The 21,597-nt window shown below is 51.7% G+C and overlaps 2 protein-coding genes and 3 non-coding genes across 7 annotated transcripts; 4 read left to right on the top strand and 1 right to left on the bottom strand.

The window, feature by feature from the left end:
* Positions 1-645: 645 nt before the first annotated feature.
* Positions 646-8,298, top strand: NCL (nucleolin). Its single transcript, XM_041718096.2, has 15 exons — positions 646-1,062; positions 1,712-1,819; positions 2,392-2,665; positions 2,988-3,140; positions 3,520-3,699; positions 3,903-3,989; positions 4,244-4,379; positions 4,624-4,760; positions 5,103-5,229; positions 5,430-5,563; positions 5,915-6,038; positions 6,140-6,300; positions 6,800-6,926; positions 7,360-7,583; positions 7,807-8,298. Exons 1-15 carry the CDS (start codon positions 676-678, stop codon positions 7,893-7,895), a joined length of 2,448 nt encoding a protein of 815 aa, XP_041574030.2. The 5' UTR covers positions 646-675; the 3' UTR covers positions 7,896-8,298.
* On the top strand, positions 4,097-4,166 carry LOC115496475 (small nucleolar RNA SNORD82). Its single transcript, XR_003961978.1, has one exon. It is a non-coding gene; the product is annotated as a small nucleolar RNA SNORD82 (small nucleolar RNA).
* On the top strand, positions 6,419-6,495 carry LOC115496477 (small nucleolar RNA SNORD20). The gene has a single exon (XR_003961980.1). It is a non-coding gene; the product is annotated as a small nucleolar RNA SNORD20 (small nucleolar RNA).
* On the top strand, positions 7,092-7,231 carry LOC115496473 (small nucleolar RNA SNORA75). Its single transcript, XR_003961976.1, has one exon. It is a non-coding gene; the product is annotated as a small nucleolar RNA SNORA75 (small nucleolar RNA).
* Positions 8,299-10,146: 1,848 nt separating the features above from the next.
* B3GNT7 (UDP-GlcNAc:betaGal beta-1,3-N-acetylglucosaminyltransferase 7) lies at positions 10,147-18,392 on the bottom strand. Of its 3 annotated transcripts, none has more exons than XM_072933098.1 (3): positions 18,277-18,392; positions 17,935-18,103; positions 10,147-13,592 (listed from the first exon to the last, which is right to left on the bottom strand). In XM_072933098.1, exons 2-3 carry the CDS (start codon positions 17,943-17,945, stop codon positions 12,392-12,394), a joined length of 1,212 nt encoding a protein of 403 aa, XP_072789199.1. In that variant the 5' UTR covers positions 17,946-18,103; positions 18,277-18,392; the 3' UTR covers positions 10,147-12,391.
* Between the last annotated feature and the right edge of the window lie 3,205 nt (positions 18,393-21,597).

The raw sequence follows: 21,597 nt of genomic DNA, 5'->3' as shown, positions 1-21,597 counted from the left end.
GGGGCTCACTAGGATCTCATGTTCCCCAAGTCATCTCAAGTAGGCCATGGATGAGCAAACTGCTACAGTCACCCATGCTTGAGTCAGGAGCCCCCAGGAGCCGGCTGGATGCCCAGTTTGAAGGGGTAGGGGAGGTAAGGCAGTAGGGAAACCCAACAAAGGAGGCCACTCTGTGTCAGGTAGGCACAAAGGCAGCACCCAGCCCTGCCAGCAGAGTGACAAGTTAAACAGGAGTACCGGGTCTGCCCTGAGGTAATTTCTGCCGCGAATTTACAGCCACCGGGGAAAAATTCCACAGGGAGAAAGGTGGTGTCTTCTTGCAGTGACTGAATTCAAGCACAGGCTTATTCTTTTCTTTCATTTTGGGCCTTTTCTCCCAGCTGAAGGAGTGAAGGCTGGCAGCTGCAGAGTGCAACAACAACCTGGGGCAGAGACAGCGCTGGGGCGAACCCAGCTCTAAAGCGGGAGGCAAAAGCGTGTTCGGGCAGAGCGGCACGGCGGGCGCCGAGCTGCCGCCGGGGCGGTGGGGCAGCCGTGAGCGCCGGGCACGGCAGCGGCTCCCCGGACCCGCCCGGGCACGGCAGCGCCTCCCCGGACCGCCGGACCCGCCCGGGCCCGAACGGGGCCGAACGGGGCCGCGGCCGCCACGTGCGGCCCTGGGCCCGGCCGGTGCGCATGCGCCGCGCTGCCGCCGTCCCGGGCCGAGGCCTCCCGGGCGGGCGGCCCCGCGGTTGTAACGCGCCCTGCGGTTGGCCGATCGCAGAGCGCCGCCGATTGGCGCGGCGGCTCGAGGGGCGAGCGCGGCGATTGGTCGGAGCGGGGGCGGAGGGGGCGGGGCGTGGCGCGGGGCTAGCAAAGGGGGCGGAAGGGGCGCGCGCTCGCTCTTTCGTGTCAGTGCCCGGCCCGGCCGCCCGCGCGTCCCCGTCGCTCCCACAGCCCGCCCGCGGCCCGATCCCCGCCGCGCCGCCGCCCCGCCGGACGCGCCCGCTCCGCTCCCGACACAACTCGGCCGCCGCCCCTGCGCCGCCAGGCACCGCCGCCATCATGGTGAAGATCACCAAGGTGAGGGAGTGGGGGAGCGCAGCCGCCGGGCGGGAAGCGGTCGAACGCCGCCATGATGGGGCGGGCGGGTGCGGATGGCGGCGTATCGAGGAGGGAGCCGGGCCGCCTTCTCGCCGCCGTGCGCTCGGGCCGCGCGGCGGCTGCAGGCCTGTTCTCCCGAGCCGTGAAGATGGCGGCGAGGGGCGGGGTCGCGGGCCCGGAGGCAGTGGATTCAGGCCCCGATTGTCCCGCTCTGCTCCGTGCGGCGGCGGCGGGCGGGGGCGCGGGGCGGGAGGGGAGCGGGCGGCGGGGTGGGGGATCCGCGCGTGTGTGAGGGACGCGGGTGGGCCCCGCGTGCGGGCGCGCGCGGGATGGGGGGGGCGGGGCTACGTCACAGTGCGGCCACGTGGGGCGCGCGGCCGGCGAGCACGTGGGGGCGCGCGGAGCTCCCGGGAAGGCCCCCGCGGCCCCGGGAATACCCCGGGAATACCCCGGGAATACCCCGCACACCGGCGGGCGCGTCCCCGCCGCCCCCGGGCGGCCCCTGGAGCACCGCGGCGGCCGCAGGGCGGCCACGTGGTGGGGACAATTGCCCCGCCGGAGCCGGCGGCGCTCGCAGGCGGCCCGGGTGAGCGCGGCAGCTGAACGTGCTGCTCCCGCTCTCTTTCAGACCCCGAAGAATCAGATCAAACAGAAAAAAATGGTTCCTCCCCCGAAAAAGTTCGAGGAAAGTGAAGAAGAGGAGTCCTCTGATCTAGACGAAAGCAGCGGAGAAGAGGTGATTGATCTAAAGATGGAGTCAAAAGGATGCACGTGTTACAGAAGTGTTGTGGGTTACAGCGTAACAGGCGTTTAATCAACAGTCGGTGTTCCTCTATAAACTGTGGCTAAAGAATAAACTGGATTTTGTAAGACTAAAGCACTATGGGGAAAAATGGCTCAGCTGCTAAGTGTGTTTCCAAGCTTTTGGAAGTGCTGCTGGCGTTTTAGAGCTATACTAAACTTGATAAGCAAGTGGGTACCTAATCACTCTAGTAATAAACAGTATGACATTTGTCCACATGTGGTTTATGTGCAAGTGTAAAAATTTCAAGGTATAGAATGCTAATAGACATGACTGGTCTTGGTTCAGGACAAGGGAGTTTAGAGGTGCTTTGATGTTTCATAAGTAGGCTTCTGAAAGCATGAAAAAGCTGTGTTTGACCTTTATTCATCTGGGTGGGCATTTAAGGTAACTTTACAGAAACTGTCAGAAGGATACTCTGTAGATTTCAGTTGCTGTATGTTTGATAGTGAAGTAATGGTAGGTTAAACAGGCCAGCATGAATCTTACACTAATGTGTCTTTCAGATGATCCCCCAGAAGAAAGCACAAAAGGTTGCTGTTACCCCAGCCAAGAAGGCTGCAACTCCTGCAAAAAAAGTTGCTACTCCTGCAAAAAAGGCAGTTACACCTGCAAAGAAGGTTGTGGCTACTCCACAGCCAAAAAAGGCTGTTACTCCAACTCCTAAAAAGGCTGCTGTCCTAACCAAAGGAGCAAAAAATGGAAAGAATGCCAAGAAGGAGGAGAGTGAAGATGATGAAGATGACGAAGATGATGATGAGGAGGATGAAGAAGATTCTGGTAAGTTACTTTTGAAATAGGCATTGACTAAAGCTGGTTCAATCAAGTAATTAAATATGAGTCCCTTTGGAATTGGAAGCATTTGTATGATTAATACTTGGGGGAGTTCATTGATTAATGAGGGGTTATGAAAGAGAGGTGGGCAATGGGTGAAGTTTGCAGGAGAGCTTGGGCTGCAGCTGCCTTACACACGGCCTGTAAAAGATCTCCTAGTTTCTTGATTGCCCTTTCCTGAACTTTTGGACAAAATTTTGGGAAGCTCTAATGACTTTTTACCTATACCACTGAACCTTAGAAGTAAAGACTTGTACTGTTGGTGCAGATGAGGAAGAGGAGCCACCAATGCCCGTGAAGCCTGCAGCCAAAAAGCCTGCAGCAGTACCAGCCAAAAAGCCTGCAGCTGTGCCAGCCAAGCAGGAATCTGAGGAGGATGAGGATGAAGATGATGATGAAGAGGACGAGGAAGAAGAAGATGGTATAAGATGTTTATTATTAAACACTTTCTGGGACCTGGGGGAGGGAGGTTACTTAAAGGATAATGGGATTGATGCAGTGTGTGCTCAGCTGGTTTTAGCTGGTTGCTGTTGTCCATGTTGCTGAATGGGTGTTAATTTCCCTTTTGTCAGTAAAACTTCTTATTGTTGGTGAACAGGTTTAGGGTTTTTTTTTTAATGCAGTAAAACACAAGGCAGAGAGACAATTTTTGTAAAAATTAAGTGTATTAAACCTTTTTCCTGGAAACATACAAATTTTAGGAGGCATGAGAAACATTTTGCTTAAAAGTATTTTGTTTTCCTAGTTTCAAAATATGCTTAATGTGGAACTGTCTGAATACTGTGCTCATCTTGTTTCAGAGTCTGAAGATGAAGCCATGGACACAGCCCCTATTCCAGTGAAGAAAACCACTCCAGCCAAGGCTACACCAGTGAAAGCCAAGGCAGCAGAATCTGAAGATGAGGAAGATGAGGATGACGATGAGGATGATGATGAAGAGGAGGATGAAGAGGATGCTGAAGAGGAAAGTGAAGATGAAAGTGAGTTTAAGTGGCTTTGAGACTATTTAATAACAGGTATGGTGCCTGAGCAGAAATGTGCTACAGTGGCCTTTTGTACTGAGGAGCAGCTTCTTAGTAACAGGAGATCTTGTGTATGAATGGTGTAAGGATTAATGTTCATGTGCTGATTCAATTTAGGAAAGGTTCTGTATTTTTCAATGTTGTTCTGTTTTCTGGCACAGAACCTGCTGTCAAGGAAGCACCTGGAAAGAGAAAGAAAGAAATGGCCAATAAAAGTGCACCAGAGCCCAAGAAAAAGAAAACAGATGGTAAGTGGTGTGGGATCCTCATGTGATGCTTGTTTAATGGACTGTGATTGAACGCTGTTGCATGAGGAACGTAACTGAAGTCCAGGATGTCAGGGGTGGGGTTTTCCAGCACAAATGATGATTATAAGGGACTTAATACTGAAATATGATGTCACTTTTGAGCAAAACCTGATGTGCTAAAGCTGGCTGGATTCTGGCTCCCAGTTATAAAAGCTGCCTTAAAAAAAACCAGTTTATTGTCTTTTCATTTAAAGGGCCTGCATCAGCTTTCACTATGTTTGTTGGAAATTTGGTCTCTGCCAAAGACTTTGAGGAGCTGAAGACTGGCCTCAGAGAATTCTTTGGGAAGAAGAATATTGAAGTTTTAGATGTCAGAATCAGTGCTACCAGGTGAGTTCATCAGTAGAATTTTGCTGCTCATTTCTTTTATTTGGCACTAATTTTTTCGGGGGGTCCAAATTGTGCTGCTGCTGGTGGTTCCCCTCAAGATGCTGGGGTGGTCTCTTGGTAGAGATGAGGGTTTAACTTTGCCTGGAACTTGACCAGCCAGGACCTCTCTGGTGTTAGGTTTCTGTTTGTGGTGTCTGCTGCCAGAGATGGATCAGCTGAGACCTCAAGGATGCTGTTCTTTCAGGCGGTTCGGCTATGTGGACTTCTCATCTGCTGAGGATTTGGATAAAGCTCTCCAGATGAATGGAAAGAAGTTAATGGGTGTGGAAGTCAAACTGGAAAAAGCAAAGAGCAAGGAAACTATGAAAGAAAACAAGAAAGGTACGACACAATTAAGAATTTCTAAAATGCTTACGTACAGATATACAAGTTCAGACTGGAGTATCTGCTGCACACGTGATCTCAAGAAATGGTTCATATTGGGAGGGCTGAGGAAGAAACGTGTTTCTTTCTGAAACGTAAGGACCTGGTTTTCTAACTTGATGCCCTTGAAAGAAGTACTGTATTTTCATTTACTTTGGTTACAGTTGCTTTTGTAGCTTCTGAAAATGGGAATGCTTGCCGTTAATTTCTGCTGGATCAACTTGCTAAGTCATACTGAACTGGCATTGTAGATGAGGAGAGATTTTTAGCTGGTAACCTGAAAGTAACTTGTCTTTGCAGAGAGAGATGCCAGAACGCTGTTTTTGAAGAACCTGCCGTACCGCATAACCGAGGATGACATCAGGGAGGTGTTTGAAAATGCACTGGAAGTCCGGATAGTGATGAACAAGGATGGGAACAGCAGAGGGTGTGTAGCTGAGAGGACTGTTGTGTGTTTGCTGTTCTTTTAGCTCTTGGCATATTCTGATAAGCTTACCTTAGGGAACCTGCTGCATTAGTTGTCCTACTTTTTGCAGCATTTTTCTTTTATATATTTCCCCCCCTCATTCACAAAACTTTGCTGTTTCTGGAAGGCGGCGTTTGCTTACATTCTTTTCTGTGGTGTAGGATGGCCTACGTTGAATTTAAAACAGAAGCTGAGGCAGACAAAGCTCTGGAGGAAAAGCAGGGCACAGAAATTGAGGGTCGTGCCGTGGTCATTGACTTCACTGGTGAAAAGAGCCAGCAAGAAAATCAGAAAGGTACTTTCCATACTGATAACATGCATACAGATGACATTCAGGATTCATTTCCACTTGCTTCAAAAGTTCCTGAGGGTATGGCAACTTGAAATACTGCAAGAAAATTAAGATACCAGACCTTTTGCCTGACTTGTGCTCTGCATCCTATGCACTCTACTGCATGTTTCAGACAAGGGGCAACTGGTCTTCTTGATTAAAACAGGGTTGGATTTGGCCTTGTGCCTCACCTTGAGGTGAGGAATGGGCAGCAAGTATTCTTGCCTCTTGGCACAGTCTGGTTACTAGAGGACAAGAGCTGCTCTCTCCTTCTCTTAAAGCCTGCACTTTAACAGCACTGACTTTTCCCCGTAGGAGAGTCGACCACCCTAATTGTCAACAACCTCTCGTATGCTGCTACAGAAGAGACTCTCCAAGAAGTGTTCAAGAAAGCTTCTTCCATCAGGGTGCCACAGAACAACCAGGGCAGGCCTAAAGGGTAGGTTGTGCCTTTCACTTGACCCCCAGGCTGGCATTAAACTGACTTGCCTCCAGGTATCCCTTGTTCCCAGGCTGACTGGAATCTTCCTCTCCACATAGGTATGCATTTGTAGATTTTGCCACAGCTGAGGATGCCAAAGAAGCACTGAATTCTTTGAACAACACAGAGATTGAAGGCAGAACAATCAGACTGGAATTCAGTTCACCATCATGGCAGAAAGGAAATACAAACGCACGAGGAGGAGGAGGAGGATTCGGTCGTAAGTGTTTCATGTTAGATCTCCAGCTGTGGCAGGAAGGCACCATCCAGGCAAATCTGGGGCTGCTTAAAAAAAAAAAAAGAAAAAACCAAACCAAAAGCATCATAAGCAAGTGTGCTGGATATGATGACTGATTATCTGAAATGCTGATGAAACTGTTGTCAAATTCCTCTAGATAGTCAAGTGCTGATCCAGCAGTGTCTGCACAATTAGTTATTATTGTTGATAAGGTGGAAGCATCTATTTTTCAAAAGGAAGTTGAGCAAGTTTAATTTGGCAGTATCCAGTTGGCTGATTGAAATCATTTGATGTCAGGCTCTAACTGCAGTCCTGAAAAAGTTTCCATGGACTTCAGGTGCTTGAGCTGTTCCTTGAAAACAACCCCTTTATCCTTCAGAGCTGTTCTGAGAGCTGGTAATGCAAGCTGGATGTAATGTTATGAAGCTGGAGGTTTCTTTGCTCAGGCTGAATAACTTCTGAATGTGCTCCCTTTTCACAGAGCAGAGCAAAACATTGTTTGTCAGAGGCCTTTCTGAGGACACCACAGAGGAGACGTTAAGAGAATCATTTGAAGGATCAATAAGCGCAAGAATAGTCACAGACAGAGACACTGGATCATCTAAAGGGTGGGTTAAACATCACCTGGGCTAGGTTCAGGTGCTACAGAGCACCTTGCTTTAGCTGACCTCTGCAGTGCAGGGTGGTTTTGTGAAACTGGTAAATAGGGGTGGGAGCAGAGAACACGCTGCTTTGGGTCCTCTGGTGGAGGGCGGCACATGCTCACTTCTCACCTCTTCTCAATGAGCTCCTTCCTGCCAACAAATCTCCATGGCAGCTGATGGATTCGCACGAGAAGAAAATTAACTGTACAGTACTGGCAGATTCACAGTGGGCTCCATCGATTGTGATTAGCCACTGCTGTCCTACAAGTAACACATCTGTGGGATGCAGAAGTGCTGCTGTTGGATTCCAAAAGGATTTCTGTCAGGAACCTGTAGGTGGTGCTGCAGGTCATGAAATGTGACTGACTGTCACTCTTGTAACCTGTTCCCTCCCTAGGTTTGGGTTTGTGGACTTCAGCTCTCCAGAAGATGCCAAAGCAGCTAAAGAAGCCATGGAAGATGGAGAGATAGATGGAAACAAAGTGACTCTTGATTTTGCCAAGCCAAAGGGTGACTTTCAGCGTGGCGGTGGATTTGGTGGTCGTGGTGGCAGAGGAGGAGGTGGCCGAGGAGGAAGAGGTGGATTTGGTGGCAGAGGTGGTGGCAGAGGTGGATTTGGAGGTAAGAGGAATAGGTTCAGAGGGGGGTGTGCTCCAAAATGAATCCAAAGCCATTTTTGGGGTTATGGTGTAGAGCTACCAGAGACCATTCTGTCCTGTGCTAGGATGGGTTGGGAAGGGCAGTGCTATAGATATACCACTGGAATATATTTGTGTGTGTGTGTGTACATATATATAAAATACTATAGTGATAACTCTGCTTTTTGCAATAATTCCCTTTCTAGGCAGAGGAGGTGGCTTCCGAGGAGGCAGAGGAGGCAGAGGAGGAGGCGGAGATCACAAGCCGCAAGGGAAGAAGATCAAGTTTGAATAAACTTCCCCTTTCCTTTCCCTTTTCCTGCTCTCCAAGACTATCTGAAAGGACTCCGGGGGTTTTTATTCTCCTTTGATCTTGGCGGAGCCTTCGGAGGACATTCCAAGAAGCGCAGCAGTACTGTGAGCCACTTGGAAGATAACATTTTCATTTCAAGGAAGAGAGAGCAAGCCATTTTGACTGCTTGCCTGTTCAAATGAACTTCTTAAAACAAAGAGTGATAGATGTGGGAATTTACCCCTTGTCTGTGAGTTGTCTTGAATTTATAATGTTTTACCCATGTACAAAAAAAAAATTTTTTTCCTATAAACTTCTGTAGCATTTTTGCTGTAAAAATGCAGAATGTTTTATCATTTGTGCTTTAGCACCTTGTCTTGGACAGATTAAAGGACCTAAACTGGTTCGTGTTACTTCTGTGCCACTAAATTAAGCAGGCTGTGAGAAACAGGCTGTCTGGAGCCTTCCCTCTTTGGGTTAAGGTCACTGGTATCACAGCAGCAGCTTCTGTCCTCTGCTCCAGCCTGTGTCAGCTCCCAGCAGTGTATGTGTGCTGTGTTAGCAGGAGGTAGGGGAAAAGATGATGGTGGCCACGGTAAGCTCTGTAACCACAACCTTTTGTGTTGTTTTAACTGAAGATGGTGTGGTGGTGCTTGCTAGCCAATTGCTTTTCTACTTTCTTTTTAAACAAAGTAAATCAGATCTTGTACTAAAGCCCTGCAGTTCAGTTGCTCTCTCCTACAGGTATTCTATCTTGTGTTTTATTCCAAATTGTCTCCTCTTGCCCCCAAGTGTGAAGCAAGTACATAAACAGAGTTTGGGCTAAGGGGCTTCTTGTTTGTAACCAAACTCAGGCCTCCTGCTGTCCTTTCTCACACAAGGTCAGGCACCAACCAGCCTGGGGATGAAGAGCCTCAGTCCTGGCCGGTCCTGTGGCAGTGGTCACTGGCCGGTTTTTCTGGCTGCAGTGGCAGCTGTTGGAGTACATGGCTTTCCCAGACTGATGGGTGCAGGAAACAAGCACAGAAAGTGGGGCTGTGTAGCTGAGCCCTCCTGGGCACAGGGTCCCTTAGTGTCATCACCCCTGCCCTGCTGAAAGATGGTGCCCTGGTGCTGGCCTGTGCCAGTGCCCTCCGGCCGTGGTCAGACTGTTCTGCCCTCATGGCCAATGCTGGGACCTCCCCTGCCCTGCTGAGCCTCTGCTGTGGCCATTTCTCCCTGGCTTCCCAACATGGAGCCTTGCCGAAGGCCATTCCCCTGTGGCTAGAGCTAAAGCAGTGGTGTGTGGGGTCCTTTCGGGTGGAGAGCTGTGGGGTTTGTGTGCCGTGTGTCCGGCCCGGGCTCTCCGGGCCCGTCGCCATCGGCCATTTTGGAGCCGCGCGCGCGGGCCGGCGGCAAATGGTCGGGGCGGTTGTGGCCGCCAGGGGGCAGCACCGCCCGCGCGCCGCTTCCTTCCCGCCGTGCGCGGCGGGGCCGCTCCTGAGGGGCTGCGGGACCCCGGCCCGACCCTTCCGTGCCGGCACACGGGGCACACGTATGACAGTGTAGGGTCACACTGGAGTATCCGTGACGGCATCCGCTGAGCACTTGTGTTTTGTCTATGCGTATTAAATTTTCGGTGCCCAGGGGAAGCCAGCCCCAGTGACATGGCCCAGCGTGACAACCACAGCATGGCCTGGTCCCCTTTGCTGACCTCTTTGCTCTGCAGCACCAGGAGTGTCCGAGCTGAGTGCCAGCCCGTGAAACAGCCCCTTGGTGCCCAAATGCCAAGGTCAGACCTAGGGGTTCACCTGAGTCTTTCCTCTTTACCCCAGCCAGGTTTGAACCTCACCACCAGGGGTTGTGTTACCCCACGGTGCTGCTTTGGCTGTGGAAGTGAGCCAGGTCCTGCTGTGGGGAGGTAACAGGGACAGGAGGTGCCCATCTCCTCCTGCTCAACAAAACCATGAGTTTCCAGCCCTGCTGAGGTGGCTTTTGCCACAGAGGTCGACATGAGAAGCTCCTTCCCACAGGGTACCAGGAGGATCTGAAGTTTAGTTTGAGATTAAGGTGGAGGAGTACATGAAAGAGAGAAAATACCCACCAGCCTGGTTACCATGCCAGGCTCCACAAGGAAGCTGTGCCAAAATGGAACAGGGCAGCTACAGTCTCCAGATGCCCATTCTAGAGAGTTAATTTAGTCACTGTAGCACATTGCCAGGTTTTGTTCCCAGCAGAAACTCATAGTAATGACACAAGGTAAAGGCTTGTAGGATTTTTTTTTTCTTCTTCTTTTGTCCTTTATTTAGAAACTAGAATAGTCACCAAACTCTACAAGGTTTCTCTGTCCAGGTCCCACCAGGTGAAGAACAACACTGAGAGATGTCTGTATACAGCCCTGGCTCACCATACACATTGCTACAGAGAGCGAGAGCTGACCCTGCATCCAGGATAAATGTACAGCCTAAAGTACTGTACCTGACATAAATTATGGAGGTATCAATTTGGAAAGTGTTTCTGAACTCACTCCTGTTGGAAGGAGGGAAGGGAGGGTAAAAGGAAAGAGTCGTGTGCTGCCTAAGCCCAGTGGGTACCAAAAATGCTTTCAGGATTCTGCTCTGCTACTCCAGGGACCTGGTGCATTGTACATCCAGTTTCACAGTATTACCACCAGCTGAGCCCTGGGCAGCACCGACTCTTTCTCTTACTTCTCTTCAAATCTGCATCTAATCTGAGCAGGAGCATTTTAAGAGTGGTGTGGCTTGGCGTGTGGGTGCCCTTTTTGACTGGTTTATGCTCTTTTTTAGTTTGTTTTCTAACCTGGGAAATGTACTTGGAGTAAATAAAACAGGCCTGTTTCCAAAACGCATTAAGAAAATAAGAGAAAAGGAAAAAAAAAAAGGCACTGCACAGGGGGACCTTTGAGGTAGTAAAATTTTTCTCCTTTCAATGTCTGGCACCAGAGAGGGAGAGGGAGTAAGGGCATCTGTGCCTGTGCTCTGCTGTGCGTGTTCAGGGCCATGGATGTGGCTGTGTGTGTCCACCCCTGCAGGGATATCTGGGCATGCCAGCCCTACACACAGGGACATCTGTGTGTGTAGACCCTGTGCCTGGGAGCACGTGTGTGAGCATGTGTGGCTTTGCACATTCCTGTGGCCTTTGCTCATGCCTGCAGTCAGTGGCTGGAGAGCATCCGTGGCCCTTGTGCGGCCACATGTCTCTGTTGGGTGGTTTCCACCAAAGCAGCCAGCCCAGGGCTCCCCTTGAGAGCTCGTGGCCCTTGCAGCCCAAAGAAAAAAGGCCATGTCTTGTGACACCATTCCCTGTCATGCTCCTGCATCTCAGCCTGTAGAATAAATACTGCAACAACCCTGAGAGGAGCAGGTGTGTGAAACACCAGCTTTCCTTCACTTTGTCCCCTTGGGCTCTGCTTCTCATGCCAGAGCAGGACCAACATCTCCAACCTACCCTGGAGCATCACAGTTGCTGAAAACCAGGGCTGAACCAGAAGCAGCCACACACAGAGCCTTTGGGGCCGTTGTCCCCCTGCAAGGCAAAGCCATGAAGGCAGTTGTGCAGCACAGAGAGGGTCTCCCCACTGCACCCCCTGGGATGCCCAGGAATTAGAGTCCCAGAAGTGAAAAATCCCTGGAGCACTCTAAGGAGGGCCACCAGTTTTCTCCACCTCTTCCTTGGCCACAGGCAAGGACAGCTGGCCTAGTCTCTTTCCTGCCAGGAGGAACAAATCCCTGAGGAATTTCAGCTGGGTGCATTCCTCTGAGGGCAGATGCAGTAAGGCTGCAGAGGGGCTGGGGAGCCAGGCAGAGCCCAGGCTGGTGCAGGGAGCCACCATTGCCTGGGATCCTCTAACAGGGACAAGGACCCCAGTTCCCGAACTGCCAGGCTCAAACCCTAATGGGCACTCAGGGCTGTTGAGGGCCAGCCTCGGAGAAGAGCCCCTTTCCCCAGCTGCATAGGGGGGCACAGAGGACTTTGGTGGGGGTGAACCCAATGCACACAGATCAACGTTACCAAAACCTTGCATGGAGGAGAAATTTGAGATAACACATAAAATCCCATGAGTTTTGAGTCAGGAGGGGCTGATGCACTTGTAATTGGCTGAACACCCTTGGAGCAGCTTCCCTGGATAGCCAGACCCTTAACATCTCCAAAAAATGCCAGTGCCCTGCCTTCCTCCGCTCCTCCACTCATCATGCTGCTGTGGAGGATGTACCTAAAGCAGAGCACAAACCTCTTTACCCTCTCTCCATTTTGTGCTAGACTTGTCATGTTTTGTTGGTTTTTTTTTTTTCTCTTTTTCAGCAACCCCCAACCCAGCTGGAGATACGTGAACCACAATACAGTAGAGGAACAACCCCTGCCTGTGAGCGCAGTGTCTCTGCCCTCCTCACCCCGGAGGGCAGTGCCCCTGAAGGATTTGTGTGCCACCAGTGGAGGCTCACCCCACCCCAGAGCAGGGATCAGTTGTCCCAGCTCCTGCCAGTCCCAGGTCTCCTGAGCTAAAGGACATTCAGTTTTCTTGAGCATGTCAAGTTACTGTGGACCAAGTCCCACATTTGGAGCAACTCTGGAGGCAGCAGTTTATGAACCACCAACATACTCCGGTAAAAACACGGCTCCTTGTTCATCTTGCTGTTCTTGTTTTTCACAATGCCAAAAGTTTTGAAGCCCTCATGCCCAACAGGTGACACTTTAAGGACCTCCAAGCACATCCCTAGGAAGACATCATCGATGGGGTACAGCTCCAGTGTCTCTGAGGCCTTATGCAGCCTCTTGGCCAGAGCTCCATCCATGATGAAGCCCCCACCCCCTGCATAGGGTGGGTAGATGTTTTTGTTGTAGAGGGCACTGGGGATGTAGTACTTGTTCTCCTTCTTACGGATTGGCCTGGCCCTGTGGAGGACATCCCCCACAAAGAGGTCCTCTCCCTCCTTCTTGTCCTCCAGGAACTCCAGGATATTGCTGGGACTCACAAACACATCGTCATCACCTTTGAAGATGAAGTGGACGTTGTCACAGTAGATGTCAACCCACTTCAGGAAATGGACCTCTTTGAGGGTGAGGTTGAAGAAGCTGTCCAGGAAATCCCACTGCAAGATGTCCCCATAGATGTGGTTCTCATAATCTAGTAGTTTCTGGTGGTTGGCTCTCTCCTCCTCCTTGGAGGCAGTGCCCAGCAAGAACAGCGTCCTGATCCTCTTGCCCTCCACGTCCTTCTCTTGGCCCCAGGTCCTCCGGATGGCCTCGCGGCGGTCGTGCTGGGTGATGATGGACTTGACCACGATGAGCAGGTAGACATCCCCGCTGCACTTCTCTGGGTGGTTGATCAGCATGGGGAAGTAGCGGCAGTGCCGATAGAGCAGGAACTGCTGGAAGTTGGGCTCCAGCCCTTTGAACCAATCCACCTTGCTGAAGTTCTGGTTGGCTGAGCAGTTGGTAGTGGTGACATCCCAGGATTTTGTTTGCTCTGCTGTCACGCTCTCCTCCTTCACAGGAGCTTTCTCCTTCTTGGTCTTCCAGAAAGTGTTGCTGATGGAGAAGGTGTTGTCTCTCTTCTGTGACTTCAAGGGATCTGAAGGGGGCAGTTCTTTCTGCTGCTGGCCCTGCATGAACTGGTTTGGGGCCATTCCACGCTGTAGCACCGTTACTGTAATAACTAGCAAGAAGGAGAGACAGACTGTTTTGTAGATGGTCTTCTTCCTAAAGGGAAAAGACAAGGGGTTAAGGAGAAGAATATATGGGCTTAAAGAGGCTTGTCTGCAAAACCACTTCCTTCAGAGGTCATGGGATGCTCATAATCTGTGTTCCATCACCTTTTGAGGAGGAGAAACCTTGTGGGAAGAGCTGCAGGACACATCAATGCATACTCTTGCCAGCTTCATCCTTCTTGTGGGGTGGCTCTGGGGCCACACTTAACTGTAGGGACTGGCACAAGGTATGTGGTTGCAGTGTCACCTGGTAACCCCAGTGCTAAGATCAGGGAAGGGGTCACAGGAAAGATGAAAATGGGGGAGAATTTCAGCAAAGCAGCTGTTTCAGAAGAAAGTCCCAAGGGAAACCACTGTTTCAGCCATCTGAAAATTGTAGTTTAGGACAAGAGCAGGAGGGAATTATCTTTTCCAAGGAAGCCTTAGCTCCAGGATAGACATACTGTCCATGGCCTAGACTGGTATCACAGGTTGCAGAGCACTGAGAAACCAGACCTGGGAAGACCACAAGAGTTAACATGAAACTCACACTGCTGTTTTGTATAAAGATGGCACATCAAGAAAAAAAAAAAAAAAAAAAAAAAAAGAAAAAAAAGAAAGCCATTTGAGTGAAATTTCGTGGTTCAGTGGGAAAAAGACATCCCTAAACCTACAACCACCTTGGGAACCAGTATTTCAGGGGGCACTCCTGGGCTTTTTGGCAGCTCTTGGGTCCCATTGCTTCCTTGTGGTGATGAGGAGCAGCGGATACAGGGCAGACTGGGTGGGCAGATTTTCCCAGCCTGTGACAAAACAGGTGTCTGCATGTCCAGGGTGTGCAGGGCATGAGTAGATCAAACCCAGTTCTTGCTGGGACCATCCTGCTGCTCTCCTCTGCTGCAGGCCTATAGCCCTGGGAAGCTGCTGCTCATGGGACAAACCCTGGATGAAGTTCATGGGGAGCTTGAGTGGGATCCTTCTGAGTCCTTGGGACTCCAGGAAAGCTGCACTTGGAGATTATTGATGCACAATTCCTCCCCAGCTTGCTTTTCCACTCGGCTAAAGGTGGATTTCTCATCTCACTGCCACAGAGGAGGGGAACTGCCCTCTCTGCCCAGCTGCACAATGTAGCTCCTGAGCACTCAGCTTCCCTCCACAGCTTGCACATCTGCACCAACTTCCTCCTGCCTCAGTCCTGCATGTTCCAGCCACCTTGGGCCATCTCCCTGTGCAGATGAGCACTGGGTATGGGAGCATGGCAGTTGAGTTCCTTGTCTCCACTCCTAACAGCTTCCCAAGGGCAGCCCCATCTCTGTCTGCTCTGACACAAGGTGTTTGGTAGTCCCTGGACCCCTTTTTCCTGCCACTGGGTTGTGGAGCTGATGGAGACAGATGTGGCACTGGTCTTGGGATGCCCTTGTACCTGTCCTCTTCATGTCAGAAGCACATCCCAGCCTGGGTGCCACCCACGGGGACAGCCCTCGGCTCCCTGCTCCTGTCAGAGACAGAAAAATCTAGAATCATCTCTAGCAGGCAGATGTCTTCACTTCAGGACAGTCTAAAGAAGGAGCTTGGGGCTGAAATCTGAAACATTTAACCCAAGTATTTTCCAGATAGATAAGAAACCCCCAAAAAGCCATGAAACTCTCCTAGACCTGGGGACTGGATTGTGATCAGAACCACCGTGAACTGGGGGAGTTTTGGGCGTCAGGCTGCACCAAAACACCTGCTTGGTGGGACACCCTATAAGTCATCAAACTCCCCAGGGCAGGAGACAACACTGTGCTAGGGGATTTCGCTCATCCTGAAATGCAGCAGTCCCAGATGGGAACCAGGAGCTTTCAGGAGCTCCTGTCTCTTGCTTTGCTCTGAAGCACAAAGAACTTTTGAGCTCAACGTTGTCGTGGGAAAACTGTGATCACTAGTGTGAACTGTGGGAGCGAGCGTGGAAATAAGTAATTAAGGATAAATGGATAGATATTCCTCATCCGGTTTTATATGTGGCCACTCATCTGAGACTGATGAGAGAGCAGTTCTGATTAGATCTCACCATTCCCTTAACCCTCTCCAGCCCTGTCTGCACAGTTTTGAGCTTATTCTTACATTTTTCAGTTCCAGTACAACTTTACTCCAAGTACAGCCAAGCAATGTTTAAAATTTCTCATCCATACCCAGCACTGCTGCAGAAATAACCCCTGTCAGCCCTGTATAGTAATTTCATTTGTATCAAACCCATCCCATCCTGTCCTGTCCCACCACATTCTTACACTCCCCGCCACCCAAGAACAACAAGCAATAAAATACTCAGCCATCGCCAGAGGTTCCCCAGAAGCCAAAGGTCAGGGAATTACGGATACAAATTTCAACAATTTGCATATGTAGGGCTGTCACATACTGGCACAGATGGTCCCAGCCTTGGCAGACTCTGCCTAACAGTGCATGGGTGCACTGACCCCCACTACTCTCCTTGGGACAGCAAGTTCTGATCAGGGCTGAGGGGACAACTCCAGCTTTTATTAAGAGGTGGAGCGTCAAGTGGCCTGGGTATGTTTCTAGGTGAGGTGTTGCACAACAGCACAGAAACTTATTCCTCCTTCCTTCAGTGGACCCTGTTTCCCGGTTCTCACCAGTGCAATTCCTGCTTTGTTGCAAGAACCTATTTGGGAATTTTCCTACTGGTCTGACTGCAAACCATGGGGTCCCACCAGGTCCAGCCGAAACCAGGAGACCCATAGCCAGCTCTGCCCTGCAGGAAGCCTGTCCCTGCACTGCCAGGAAAGCAGCGGGGACTGGGAGGACCCTGAGCCAGAATCGTAGGCAATTCCCATATCAAATGAAGGATTTGGGGGCCAAAAGAGCGACAGTTGTTTGTGCATCTTTTCAAGTCATGAGTCTTTCTGCTCTGTGGTCTCCTCAGCCGGGAAGTACTTTAGGTATGGCTGAAAAAGTATCTCCTGCTTTCTGGGGACGGAGGTGCTTTGGGTTTGTTGCCATCACAGAGAAGTCACCCTGCCAAGCCCCAGGACCCTTTTTTGGGGCACAGACCCCAGCCAGTCCCCATAGTGTCCCCAGGAGTTGGGGACACCCAGCACCGCAGAGTCCAAGGTGGCACCCACCGGGTGGGGGGTGCGGAGGGACTGCCATCGGTTCCAGTCAGGTCTGCCCCAGCTGCTGGTGTTGGTGCCATCAAGAGAGCTTTGAAAAAGTCTTAACACACTCCTCCTCTTCCCTTTTACCCACCAAGGAAACTTCAAAAGCCTCCCTGTGAGGTGGCTGTGCCACCAGGCAGTTAAACATAAACTCCAAATTAGAGGTGGGCAGTATCCCTTTCAGGTGTTGATGCTCGAGGGCAGATGAGGCCCCGAGAACCCCTGTCTCTCTATCCCTACCCCATTCACTTTGGATTCAGGTGAAAATCTCTTTGATCCACCAGCGCTATCTATTTATGTGATAGGGGCTTTTGCTGGCCCCTCAATTAGACTCAGTCACTGGAGACACCGCCAGTATAGAGTCCTGTCTGTTGGCAGTGCCAAGGATTTGGAGAGGGGATCTTCTAAAGGGACAGATGCTGGGCAGAAGGAACCCAAATGTCCCCAGGAGTAGCCTGTGCAATAGCTGGATGCAAGCACCAAGTGGGGCCGCAGCTCGCCATGGGGGTGCCCGGGGACACGTCCCCTCCTCATAAAAGCCGTCTGGTTTAAATACAAGGCCGTAAAAACCTGCTTCTGGGGAAAGGGCAAGAGCCGAACCCCTGGGTATCGCCTCCACGAGGGCATCTGCCCCCAGGCTGGTGCTGCCGTGGGACGGGACCCCACCGGGCAAGGCTGGAGGCCCCTGCTGTCCCCAGCACCTCCACACAAGCCAGCTTTTATTCAGGGAAAAGCTGGGAAAGGCATCCCCATGGACTGGAGGGCACCGACCGGCTGCCCCTGCACATTGCCCCCATCCTGCCTCCCGCCGGGCAGGAGCTCCGGTGCCCCGGGATGAAGAGAAATTTGTGTCGGGAGCGGAGCCCCAGAGAGCCTTCTCGGGGTACCGCGGCAGCGAGACCCGCCTGGAGCCCCGCAGAGCCGCGGCGGCGGGAGGGTCGCTCCCGGGATGGGGACAAATGACAAACTCCGTCCTTAGTCGCTTCCGCATGCCCCCCGTCCCCGGCAGAGCTGCCCTGCCCCGGCCGGCCACCCCCGGGGCGACTCCCGAGGGGAACCCGCCGGGGACGGATCCTCGCAGTCCCCCGGCTCCGGACGGGCAGCGGGAACGGAGGGCACGGCACGGCGGAGGCAGGGGTAGGGATACCGGGATTCGGTGCGGGACGGGAGCGGGGCTGGGCTCCGCGCTCCCCGGAGATCACTCACCACTGGAACATGCTGGGAGTGGGACGGGGCGGCCGCTCTGCTGCTGGCCGGGCTGCCCGCGGTCCGGGCGCTTCTCTCTGCACTCTTCCTCCTCCTCCTCCTCTTCTTTTTTCTTCTTTTTCCCCTACTTTTTCCCTTTTCCCTCCCCTCTCTCTCTCTGAGGTGGAGCCTAGAGATGGATGGCAGAGCAGGTAGGTTAACTCTTGCCCTGCCCCTCTGACCCGTCCCCCCGCCCGCCCCAGCAGACAGACACCTCCCCAGTGCTCCCAGGGACACGGAGTTTAAGGGTGACACCCCACACGTCCCCCTGAGGACCCTCCCCGCTGCTGATGGCACACTCACCATGATCTGGGAACGCGGGGGCGTCCTAGTCCGGCTTCTCGTGTACTGTGCCCTCTCTGGGGCGCATTAGCTCTGCCCCAGAGCCTTTAATGTGCCTCCTGGGATACCCACCTCTCCGGAGACCCACCCTTCCCCCACGACCCACATCTCACTCAGGGCCCGCACCTTGTCGAGGACCAGTACTCTGCCCAGGACTCCAGTCTCACCCAGGCATCCATGCTCTGCCCACACACATTTCCTGGGATCCACAGCACACCTGGGGGTGTAGAGAGTTGATGGAGAGTTGCTGCAGCAGGAAGGTCCCTGCTCAGCATGCTGGGACCTCTCATGGGTCAAATTTCTAATAGCATCACAGACAGGTGAGAGGTCCTTTCAAACTGTTCCTTCAGCCCAGTTCCGACAGCCATATCAGCATGGGACATTATATTGCCCATTGAGAAGCAGATTAAAGACCTTCCTTTTCTTTTAAACGTAACATTTCAGTTGCAGGTGTTTTTCAGCCATAAAAATCAGTCCTTGTAATATCTCCATTTTTGTCACTCTCCCAATCCCACCAGCTGCTCATGTCTGCCATGAAGCCAGGCTGGGAAGCCTGCAGGAAATTTGCAGTATTTCCTTTCCTGTCCAGCAGACTGTCCCAGCCCCTTTCTGAACAGTTCCTCTGCATTTTTCATTATGAGGGTCAGGGTGTCCTATAGCTCTCACAACCCCCTGGACACGCTGAGCTTCTCATGGGAAAGGCTCTTCTTTCAAAGACTGGACATGTAGAGGGACCCACAAAACCTCTGCTACTAAAACAGCACCAAGGAAACTCCACATCCAGCTCAGTTTGGGGATGAAGATTGCATTGCTTTCCCCAGATCTGTTTCTCTCTCCTTATCTCAGCTTATCGCTTTCCCAGGTGCCCTGCAGCTCTGTGTCCTGGGGCCTGTGAAAGCTCCCCAGGAAACATTGCCCAAACAAGCTGCACCAGCTCTACAGCATCCTATGTCCTTATCATCACCAAAAGTCCATACATACCTCTCCTGATTCCTTTTTAGCCTGTTCCCAGTGCCTATAGGAAGGTTTGTATTTGCTGCACTCATGTCCCCAAGAAAATCACGGCCATGAGATTCACTGAGCATCAGCTTGACCCAAACAGGCTGTGAGAAGGACCCCCTCATCCCTGCAGCACAAGGGATGGTTAGATGCATGTCCCTGTCTGGGAATTCACCCCACTCTGCCAAGAGGGGCTCACAGTGGAGGAGGACCCCAGTGGAGAATGGCCCTTGCACAAACAGGCACGAAGGGATGTGAACAGGAAAGCCCTGAGAGCGCAACAACCATTTCATCCCTGCAATTTGCCCTGGGACCATGATGGGGACAGGGATGGCAACACCCACTCCTGAGGAGCTGCAGTAAATCCCAAACCACGTCCCCGGGTGACTGCTGCCATTCCAGGGCGCCCAGCAGCCGTGGGTGTGTGACAGGCTCGCGGGGTGCCGTGGATGCCCCAGCAGCAGCTGGCAGGAGCAGGGCTGGCCTGCTGCAGCCTGAGGGCTGTGCTGCTCCGGTGGGATTGGCAATTGGCACTGCTGCAGCGTGAGGAGGGTTCCTGGCAGCATGGGGCAGGGAGCTGTGCCAGCCCTGCTCCCAGTGTCCCGCCTCTCTGACGGCTGTTTCCGTGCTGTAGGGCCAGGAGCATAGGACTTCCCGGATGATTCCATGCTGCTGTGCAGGGTTTTGGCTCAAATAACCCCCTACTTTCCCCCTGTGTGGGAAAAAGATGCACATCCCGCTGCATGAGAGCACTGCAGGCCTGGTGTGTGAGGGCTGCACAAAGCTTTAGCTCTGATAATCATTAAAGGCTCAATGCCTGTCAGGTCTGAGGCTTCTGATGTGTGGGATAAACACAGTCCTGGGCATCCCTGGCACCACCAATTCCTGTTTCAAGGATGAACCTGGAAATGAAGCAGAATTGTTTATGATTTTTTTTCATCATTACATAGAAAAGTTTAGGACAAAACCAAGTCTTTAGTTCTTCAGATTCACCCTGGAAAAACAGAAAAACAGCAGGAAGAACAAAATACAACTGAAAGCATGTTTCTTTTAAAAAATTTCATTCCACACACATTTGCCTCTTTCCAGCACCCAGAAAGAATGGGTTTCACATAAGCAGCCACAACTACTCTGCTGAGAACGAAACACAAAAAAGAGAAACATGAATATCACCCTAGTAGACTCTGCCAGCAGCATATCCCTGCCATTCCTGCCTAGCCCTGCCTTCAGCAGAGCATCTGAATCTGTAGCCTTGCCCCTCCTTCTCTGCAGCACCCATCGCCTGTATTTCTTAGGTCTGAGCCATTAGACTGAAGTTTGGAGGCACCAGGTGCCTTTTTGGCACTGTGGGCAGAGCTGCAGATTTCTGGGTAAGTGCTCTTGGGTGGCAGGTGCTGCTTGAGCATGGAAAAGCCAAGTTCCTCTGCTTTGCACAACTGCAGAGACATTTGAGGTGTGCCAAGCCACTGCAGCCCTGGGAGAGCTGGCAGGGCACCTGTGAGGAGCAGCATTTGGACACGCTGTCGTTGCATTGGACAGGGATGTAGAGGGGAAGGCAAGGCATGGATCTTCCTGCGTGACACCTCAGTGACAGCCAGGGTGACACCAGCTCCTGCTGGCAGCAGCCATCTACACATCTGGTGGCTCCTGTGACCCATTTGGAGAGAGCCAGTCCCAGGGCCACACGCTCATCCCCCACCCAAGCATTATCCCAATTGGTGGCACTGCTGGAGATGGGGAGGGGCAACCTGTGAGGACAACAAGGCTTTGGTACTGGCATCCAACAGAGCTCCAATACATTGTCTGGGTTAAGGGAAAGGATGAGGACTGGGGTGATGCCCAAGTGGCTCATTTAAATGTTCTCAAAGCTAACCACAATGCTTTTTTTGTTTCAAGAATCCTCTTATAATTTCAAAGTGGACCTGAACTAAAATGTTTTATTAAAAAAAAAAATAGTACAAAGAAATAAGTGAGCTTTTTTTATAAAGTTTATGTAATCCCAGAAGACTGGCTAGTGGCAGATTGACCTAGCCAGTGTTTTCCCACTGATGGTTTGGAATTTGTTTCACTGGGGAAAGCTGCACTGGTTTCTTTGATATGGTTTTTTTGTGTGTGTGTGTGTGAGTGTTGTTTTCTGATTTATTTTCATTCCAGCAAATTATACATACACAGAAAAAACTCTCACTTCTTCTTCCAGGAACTCTCACACCTCATGACCACTTGTGCCTACACTGTGGTCCCTGGGCTGGGTTTCCCACACAAGCCAAGGTCCCGTTGCCCTGT

Source organism: Taeniopygia guttata, chromosome 9 (assembly GCF_048771995.1).
Source record: "Taeniopygia guttata chromosome 9, bTaeGut7.mat, whole genome shotgun sequence".
Taxonomy (NCBI): domain Eukaryota; kingdom Metazoa; phylum Chordata; class Aves; order Passeriformes; family Estrildidae; genus Taeniopygia; species Taeniopygia guttata.
This window is presented reverse-complemented; position numbering and strand designations above follow the sequence as displayed.